The 9542-nt window shown below is 36.4% G+C and overlaps 2 protein-coding genes across 4 annotated transcripts; both read left to right on the top strand.

Moving 5' to 3' along the window:
* The first annotated feature begins 1611 nt into the window (after positions 1–1611).
* LOC150028181 (uncharacterized) lies at positions 1612–6381 on the top strand. Of its 3 annotated transcripts, XM_090299986.1 has the most exons (6): positions 1612–2082; positions 3774–3919; positions 4619–4787; positions 5444–5542; positions 5819–5901; positions 6087–6381. In XM_090299986.1, the coding sequence occupies exons 1-6, from the start codon at positions 1756–1758 to the stop codon at positions 6211–6213; spliced, it is 951 nt and encodes a 316-aa protein (XP_090156112.1). In that variant the 5' UTR covers positions 1612–1755; the 3' UTR covers positions 6214–6381. The 3 variants fall into 3 exon arrangements, with proteins under 3 accessions (XP_090156112.1, XP_090156113.1, XP_090156114.1); XM_090299988.1 differs by lacking the exon at positions 3774–3919 and having other exon boundaries at positions 1736–2082; XM_090299987.1 differs by lacking the exons at positions 3774–3919; positions 4619–4787 and having other exon boundaries at positions 1634–2082.
* LOC150028180 (uncharacterized) lies at positions 6154–9040 on the top strand. Its single transcript, XM_090299985.1, has 2 exons — positions 6154–6293; positions 6805–9040. The coding sequence occupies exon 2, from the start codon at positions 6805–6807 to the stop codon at positions 9001–9003; it is 2199 nt and encodes a 732-aa protein (XP_090156111.1). The 5' UTR covers positions 6154–6293; the 3' UTR covers positions 9004–9040.
* The last annotated feature ends 502 nt before the right edge of the window (positions 9041–9542 follow it).

Raw genomic sequence — 9542 nt, 5'->3', positions numbered from 1 at the left:
CGGCAATGTTTTCCCACCATTTATGAAGACACCACGTGTACGCTCTGGATTAAGTGTGGTGAGACGTCACCTCAGAAACGCTTCATGTACCGCGCCTCACCTACCCGCTGGGGAAACTGTCGTGTCAGCCGCCAAAGTGCTAGAAAGCCTTTTCGCCTAGTCAAGCTCAGCTCGTGTCTGGGGCTTGTGTACTGGACAGGAGTGCTCGGGACCTCGGTCCAAGTATTTGGGTATGGTCAGCTCGGCTTTGGGCCCAAAAGTGGGTCATAGACTCGACCCAGTTTCGTTGGTAAGCTCAATGGAAAATAATTAAAATAGAGAAAATAATGAGTTTGGTCATATATTAATATAAAGTTGTTAGTTAAATATATATGTCGATATATATTAAGTTGTTAGAATAGAATATATATGAATACATGCACAAAACTGTTAGTTAAATATACGCATAAAGTTGTTGGTTGAATATATAAAGTTGTTAAATAAGTAGAGAGCACCCAAGAATAAATGTGCACGAGATTCTCTTATGTTGTTAGCACCGTGAGTAAAGATGTCCATGGACAGAATATTTTTCTATTGTTAGCACCCAAACATGAAAGGTGCATGTGAGTAGGTGATTTTATGTTATTATTTTATGCTTTCAGTAGAGATTATATTCTCGTGAGTGAAAATTGTTAGAGGAATAACTATAAAAGGGGTTTGAGACCCCCGGTAAAGGTATGTTGTTTTTTAGTGAAATTGACTATTATTTTGTATGATTTCATTGACTTGATTTGACTTGATCGTCAGAGTGTGATCAACAGGTAGAATCCCCTCTATCTCAGCGAAGCGTTGTTCCAGTGTAAAAAAAAAAAAACAGATTAAAAGCGGAACTTGCACATCTAATTAATACAGGTGAACCGACAAGAACATTTAGTGATTTACACTTTTAGAATACATGTTATTTATTTTCATAAAAACAATATACTATTGTTATTATTTTATTCTACCAACATTTTTTTTACATTCTTCAAGATCGATGTAGAGGATGGAAGTTTGGTAAAGACATAAGTGGGAATTTTTGTAAGTTTAGAACTTCTACTTATATATTTTTTTCATAATATATTATTTCACTTATAATGTGGTTCTACTACTAACCAATGTCATATCTAATCGCTAAACTTTTATTCTATTAATACATATTTTACGTTAGTTGTTTGGTTATACTTAATATATTTGAATAGTGAGTGACATCATTTTTATTTACAAAAATATCCTAATTAATTTTTGCATTATGGTCATAGTTATGCTGATATAAACTTTTAAATTGCATGAGTTTTCATCCAATGATACTGCAACTTTATTATTTGATTCTTCAAGCAGAATATTTTGTAATAATACTAAATTATTATCTATGAATTGCTGATACATATTAAAAATATTTTAAATCTAATTAAATTTTATAAAATTAGTTTATAATCACTTGTATATTATTATGAAACATCTTTTATCTCTTACGAAATATTTTTATGTCGACTTGTGATTCCAACATTTTACTTATAATCCTTGTTCGTACGTACTCTTATTCCTGTTATGAAAAAGTAAATATTTACAACTCAATATATTTAGCTAATTAAAGATTACATGATCTAGCAGGGTGAGTGAAATGTTGATAAAATTGTCTCTTTCTAAGGAGACAGAGAGAGGGCGAGATAAAAGATGCAAGCACTAAAACATACATATGGTCGTCGGAATAGCCAGCCGGACCCATAAGACAACATGTTGTTGGCTCAACCTATTTTCTTCTCTCCCAACTTTCCTACTCTCACCAAGAAAACAAATTTGAGAGCTTCACTTCAACCCCACAAGAATTTTCCTCCTCTCAGAGTTTCACCAATGCCAAAACCACTTGGTGTGAGAACCAGAACCAAAACCCTTTTGGTTCCGTTTCAGAAAAAGGGTGGTGTCCAAATCTGCCATAGCTTGAAGAAAGAGAGTGAGGTTGGTGGAAATGATGGAAGAGACTGGACAACCTCCTTTTTGCTCTTTCTCTTGTGGGCAGCACTCATCTACTATGTCTTCTTTCTCACCCCAAACCAGACCCCGGTATGTTCCTCCCTATTCTTTCCAATTTGGAATATGCTAATCATCATATGATGTATTTTCGAACCAAGATTTCCAGATGGATAGGATATTCATATGTATATCACTTGTGATTTGAATACATCAGTTCATTTGAGAATCAAAAATAATTTGTAGAGGAAATAGAATCTTAACCTCAACAGCAAAACCTTCTAATATTATTTGAGAATCAAAATTATAGTCATAACCCACAAAAGGATTTTTGTTAGAATCGTTAGCAAAAATAAGGCTCATTGAGCTGAGGGAAACTAGTGGCAGGTATAAGAAGATTCAACAATGTTAGAGTCCCTCATGAACTAAAATAGGAAACTCAGTGGGGTTTTAAGTGATTAGGCTCTTTTACTAATATACTTGTTTTTTGGGTTGGTTTCTCATTTGTGCTTAAGTAATAAAATGTCCACATCTTTTGTTTTTCAATATCTAAACTCTAGTTTTTTTTAGTGTAATGAGGAGGCATACGTGTGTGTTTTTTTTCAATTTCCATTTCTCTAGTTTTTTTGGTGAATGAGATATGTGGGTGTTCTTTTTTAATTTCCGATTCTCTAGCTTTTTTTTTTGTTTAGTGTAGTAGTGAAAAGTACCGGAAAAAGACTAGAGTGGACACAATGAAGGACTGAAGTAAAGGTTTTTGGAGTAGATAGTTACAACATCAGGGGTAGATAGAGTCGATGGTAAAAGTTTGAGAATTTAATTAGAAAACACTGATGCACTGTCATCAAATCATAAATTGTTTATATGTTAAAGGATTGTAATAATTACTTGCTGATCAAAATTCTTCGAAGTATGAATCATTGGGTAGTTACAAACTTGTCTTATATGACACTTGTAATCGGATGACAATATAAAGACTATTTACAGAGTCTCAGTGCATAGACAATACTCCGGTGTGATTTCTAATTGTTTGACTGTCTAAGTTCAATCTTGACAGCAACATTGTATCAAAATTAAACTCAAGTAACATTACGATATTTGATATGATTACATCCATTGTGTGTTATCACTTTGGTTTGGAGATTGGTTGAGTTTGTGGTTTGGAAGGTCTTTCCTGCAATTTCAGTAACCATGATTCAATTGCAAGTGCAGTTTAAAACCATGGTTTGGAGCATGTGTTCTATTTGGCTCAGTAGAAAAAGTAAATGGTGTTATTATCTGTGTTCTTCCAAATTAAGATAACAATCATTATTGAGCCACGAACGCTTCCAAAGTTCTTTATGTTCACCACAAAAGAATGAAAATATATGACATTACACTGGTCAAATCAATTATTTGGCCAGCCTCTTTTATGCTAGTGTAGGCCTAGACTGTGTAGGATGTTTAAGGATTCAATATACTCTTTGGTCCTCTAATAAGAGCAGAAAAGTATTCAGTGGCACCCAGAGTCATTTTAAGGTAGATAGTTACACCTCCTCATTTTTGTGAAATTACAATTACTGTATTAAATTTTTATTTTTTTGCAGCCTTAAATTTATATATTGACCCCGCAGTTGAGTAAAAGACTCGTATATTGATGTAAGAGTATGTGATTATACTGTATGCACTCACCAGTCCAGGGTCTTGGATTCATCACAGAATGTAGCCTTTGCAGTTTCTATCTCCCTGTGCCTTTATTTTTCCTTTCCTTTTGTTTTAACCTGTGAGATTTTATTTTCATTCAGTCAAGGGACTCATATTTCCTTAAAAAACTCCTGAATCTGAAAGGGGATGATGGCTTCAGAATGAATGAAGTGTTGGTATCATTGTGGTATATAATGGGCTTGTGGCCATTGGTATATAGCATGCTCTTGCTTCCTACAGGAAGAAGGTACTTCCCTTTTGGTATATATAGTTGTCCAACATAAATAATATATTTCTTCTATCAGATTTCAAGCCACTCATAAACCTCTACCTTTTAGTTGAGTTGTGTTGTGAAAATTTTTAGTTCTAGGAATTAAGCTTGACTTAAGAACACAATGAAAGGAGGGGACCTTACGGAAGAAACTTTTCATTTAACATTTTAAGCTTATATAAATTCTTAATATCGTTCACTAGAATTGGTAAAAGAAAAATAAAAAGAAAATACAGCAAATCAAATCACGTGATTAATATCAGGAAGCACCATGTTGTACGAAATCTTTTATGTATCATACTGTTCAATGTCATATGACTTAAAACATCTATTTTAAGCCTAATTCAACCTTACAAAATCAACTTGTATTATAGAGTTTGCATCCACTTATATATATATATATATACTAGAATTTGATCATATTTTTAGTCGATGTGAGATTTTCAACCATTTGAGATTCAATATATGATACAAATTGTTGCCTAGTTGAATCATACAACAAAATTTGTGAACCAACATTTTTGAATTAATTTGTAAATACATATTTTATTAAGCCTTGTCACCCTCCCTTGTGCCGGGATAAATACAATAATTTTTTGTTTTCTTCTGTATATGTCCTATTTGACTTGACAATGCCTGAAGCTGATTTCATATCTTCCATTTGTTGTTCTACAGTTCAAAAAACAGTATTCCTGTATGGCCCTTCCTGATACTTTCCTGTTTTGGTGGTGCATATGCACTTCTTCCTTATTTTGTACTTTGGAAACCACCAGCACCCCCTGTTGAAGAAACTCAGCTTAAAACATGGCCCTTGAATTTTCTGGAATCAAAAGTAACTGCATCGGTAATGCTCATCTAAAACTCATCTTGCAAAGTTGTTCAAGTGAAGTTATAGTATTCTGAACAATGATTGCATAGTTAGGTGATTTTGCATGATCATAAGAAAAAACACCCCATTTGCAATCACATGCTTATCTTTGGAGAAAACCTTAAAATGCAGTGTACATTTGAGTTATAAAATGATTAAAAAATGCCATGGAAGAGGTTGCCTCATAGTATTCTATATAAAAACATCATACTTGTATGTCATAAACAAACACACACAACCTGCAGGATACATTGGTGTAGTGAAAGAAAAATATTTGGAAGGTTTTTATATTAAACTATTTTTTGCCTTAATATTTGATGGAATCAATCTATTTTTAACTTTTTGGTTTCCTCTTCCCATTCTTTTCATTCTTGAACTTACCTGCACTATATGAATTTGGAAACGTATCAAATCGATTTACGATGAAACTGAACCATGATGGTTTGGAATAGTTTACAAAAGGCCCTCTATTAATCCTCATTGAAAATCTCTCTTCCTAAACATTCTACGCATGCCCCTATTACGAAAGATCATGGGATAGGCTTATGGACAAATGTATGGCATAATCTCAGTAGTCTCTTCTTTTTAATTCATTGTATTGGAGGATGTAACTTACCGAACTTGCACATTAGATATCACTTGTTGCAGGAGTAGCCATCATAATTTATGCTGGTTTAGCAGGACAAGATATGTGGAAAGAATTTTATCAGTACTTCAGGGAAAGCAAATTTGTAAGTTCGTACTCAGCATTTCAAAAAGTTGGCATTTCTATTCATTGTATTCATTACATAAGCATGAGATGAGCAATGCCATAGACTTTTCCAATCTTGTCATCATGATCTTTGCTAAATGATATGCTAATGTAAATTCAACAATTTCTAGTCTACTAGGCCAAGTTTATGACTAGATTAGAATGCTGGTCTTATACTTCATGTCCATGATTTACACTGTCCATTTTTCATAAAATTGGAAATGTTAGGTGCTAAGGTTGGGTTTCCATGTTGCAGATTCATATTACCTCCATTGATTTTATTGTACTTTCCACATTTGCACCGTTCTGGGTTTACAATGACATGACGGCGCGGAAATGGTACATTACTTGCCATATAAGTTTTTAGTTCAATGTTGAGATTAGAGTCAACACAACGATGTGTTTTTGCATTCACCTATTTTGATTAAAAAAAATGTGTGGGAAAACCTTAAACTGCAGTTATTGTGGAATGGAGGGAGTAAAAGACAATGTAGCATATATTTTAACGCTAATCCAATTTGCAGGTTTGACAAAGGTTCTTGGCTTCTTCCCATATCATTGATACCATTTTTAGGGCCTGGTTTATACCTTCTCCTGCGGCCATCATTATCAACAGTGGCCATTTCGCAGACTCCTGTTGAACCAGAGTGAGTGAAATTCCATGTGATGACTGCCATGCCAACCAATACAAGTGAACACTCTCTAAGCATAGTTATACTCACTCGCATGAGGTACTGATTAATTATATTATAGATCAATTATTATCTTGTAATTGATTAATATCTTATATATTATTATGTTAGAGGAGATTAAGCCTAACAACATGCTCTATAATCTCTAATCTATATTTATCAATTACGTAATAATCACCGAGAGATAGAGTTTAACATATCACACTTTATCTTCAATTTACTATTTGGTTACAAGAACTTAGACATCACCTAATATGATAAAAGATATCACATATCCCACTAAAACATAAGAACTCGTAAGTCTATATAATATTTTGAATGTCTCAAATTTCATCACTAACAATTTAGAATATGCAACTTCAATCATGTGCACTATTAATGATCTAACTTATTAATTTTGCGGTTTTTAAAGAACATTGATGGATGTGAGATATTACTGAAAATTTTAGGATGATATGCTAATACTAATACTTCTATATTGGTCTTTACAAAATTCAACGTCAAATTGGATACATTGAATTCCATCAATTAACGTTTATATAGAAAGCAGATGGTGGGAGGGCCGTTCGGCTACGGGAGGTCACGAAGGCCGCAACAATCATTCAACAATGTCACAACTTTCTTTTTCTCGAACTTCCCAGACAACTATGGTGAATATGATATGGTAAAAGTGTTCCAACGCTGGGCAAGGGTGAAAGAGGTTTTTATCTCTCGTAGAATGAATAGGTGGGGGAGAAGATATGGGTTCGTCAGGCTGTTCAACGTGGCGAATGTTCGGAGGCTCGAAAGGGAGATGGACCAAGCGTGGGTTGGCAACATGAAGCTATACGTTAACATTCCGCGTTACAGAAGATCTGATCTGGTGCACACAGAGGTTCCACTCAGAGGAAAGGGAGTGCAATCTGAATGCAGTAACATGGAAGAAAGGAACGGTCACAAGTTCAAACTCAGAGAAGGGAACAAGAAGGAGGAGGGAAGGTATTATAAGGGAAAGGAAAGAAAGGAGTGGAGAGAGGTCAACAAAAATCAATCTTATGCGGACGTGGTGAAAAAAGATTCGCTAAACGTATGGAAGGGCCCTATTTTTGAAACAAAGCAACAAACTCTTCCTTGGTTGAACAATAGTGCAGTAGGCTTTTTCTCTGGAGAGCTGAGCTACAATCAGGTGTGTGAGGAGTTTATCTTGGGAGGGATGAACATGGTAAAAGTGAGATATCTGGGGGACAACATGGCTCTCATAACACCCAACCAGGGAATTAGAGTAGAGGATATCATTCGAACCAATAAGCAATGGTTTGAGAGTGTGTTTGAGGCGGTAGAACCATGGACCGATGCACATGTAGCAGGACATAAAATTATCTGGGTTAGGTGTTACGGGCTTCCTATTTCCTTGTGGAATAAGGACTGCTTTTCGAAAGTTGTTGGTGAAGTAGCATCCTTGGTGGAGGTTGACAAAGCAACGGAAAACTGGGAGAACTTGGAGTATGCCAGACTTCAGGTTCGTATTCCCAAAACGTGTAGTGTGAAACTAGCGAAGGAAATGAAGATTAATGGTCAAATCCTAAACATTTACATGGAGGAAGAGCAATCAGTTTTCTTCGGAGGCAAATGTAAGTGTAAGTACAATTTCTTCGAATCCTCAGATAGCATCACTTCTTCGGAATCGTTTGTGGAGGGAACAATCTGGTCGGAAAAGAGTGTTGAAGAAGAGGGCAGGCCAGGAGAGGCGGCGCTGCGGTGGTCGGAGAAGCTAGCGGAAGATGGGCAAGGAAATATCCCTAATAAGACAAAAGAACAGTTTGAAGAGGAAGGGGAAATGCTACAAAATCTGGAGCAGGTAGAAGGTAACAGTGCTTACACGAATAAGGCAAAAGCGATGCAGGCAGAATTTGTAGAGGCAGAGGTAGGGGAGTCAGCTTTTTCGGTATCCCACATGGTTAACATTGCATGTAAAAGCAATTCTGTCCAAGTAGCACTGACCAACTTTCTTGTAGCTTTAGAGGCCTCAAATTGTAGTAAAACAAATATGTATGTAAATCATGAGGAGTGCAGGGATGAGGCCCAACAAGAAAGTCAAACCGAGCCCAAGTGGAATGAAGCTGGTCAGGAATTGGTTGTTGCTACTTCAGCCCAATCAAAATCAGGCCCACTTCGTGTGAAGACTGAAAGGACGCGAGTGGATGACATGGACTCATCTTTAGTTACCAAAGGTGATAGGAGCGTAAAAAACAAAGGGTCAAGGGGGAGAGAGGGTGACGTCGAACGAGCAGGAAAGGAGTCTGTGCAGGGGGAGGTGTGTTGTGAACAATCATTTTGCGGTGAAGGTTCTAATCAAAAGGGCAACGATAATCACGGTGTTCAGCTTGCGAATTTGGGCGAAGAATTGGGAGCAGAGGTGTCCAATAAAGCATCCTCTTTTATTCAGAGAAGGAGCAGAGGTTTGTGGGAATTGGGAGAAACAAGCAGGCTAATGCAAGGAAGAACAAATCACCAAGCAGAAGGCACCTTGGAGGGCAGTTCCTCAAATTCAAAGGTCAGTAAAATTCCAAATGTAGTTTTTTGCAACAGCAGATGTAGGAAGGAAGACAAAGAGGAAGAAACATCTGACTTGTGGGAGGTGGGCAAAAATCTAGGGGTTGCTTGTCGTAAGGATGAGGTTAATGTCGTAGAGGAATTTGAAAGAATGGAGTCAAGAGATCTTGAGACAATGAAGAAACATCATGAGGGGAACACAAGGGGTTACATATGATCATTGTAAGTCTGAATATAAGAGGGGTAGGAGGAGGAATCAAGGCTAAATACTTGAAAAATTTGATTTTGAAGGAGGGGGTGGAAATGGCATGCCTACAAGAAACCAAAATAACTTTGTTCTCGAATGCTCGTTGCTTTGCTTTGTGGGGAAATAATGAAGTGGGTTGGATACACAACGATGGAGTAGGAGGGGCGGGAAGTCTACTAGTAATGTGGTATAAACAGTTCTTTGTATATGAAAGGCATGTGGAGGGAAGCGGTTTTATTGCGATCTTTGGCCAACATGTGAATTCTAGACTAAAATGTGCGGTGGTCAATGTATATGCAGCATGCAACATGAGTGACAAGAAGAAGTTATGGGAGGAATTATCAAGCGTGAAAAACACTAATCCGGGTTGGGCTTGGTGTTTCTGTGGGGACTTCAATGCGGTCAGGTCTGCAGGTGAAAGGAAAGGTGTAGGGGAAAGGGGAAGCCAAAAGAGCGAGATCAAAGGATTCAATAGTTTTATAGAAAGTAATCTTCTAGTGGAACTACCA

This window comes from Phaseolus vulgaris, chromosome 3, assembly GCF_051622355.1.
Source record: "Phaseolus vulgaris cultivar YP4 chromosome 3, ASM5162235v1, whole genome shotgun sequence".
Taxonomy (NCBI): domain Eukaryota; kingdom Viridiplantae; phylum Streptophyta; class Magnoliopsida; order Fabales; family Fabaceae; genus Phaseolus; species Phaseolus vulgaris.
The sequence above is the reverse complement of the archived record's forward strand: the minus strand, read 5'-3'. Positions and strand labels throughout refer to the sequence as shown.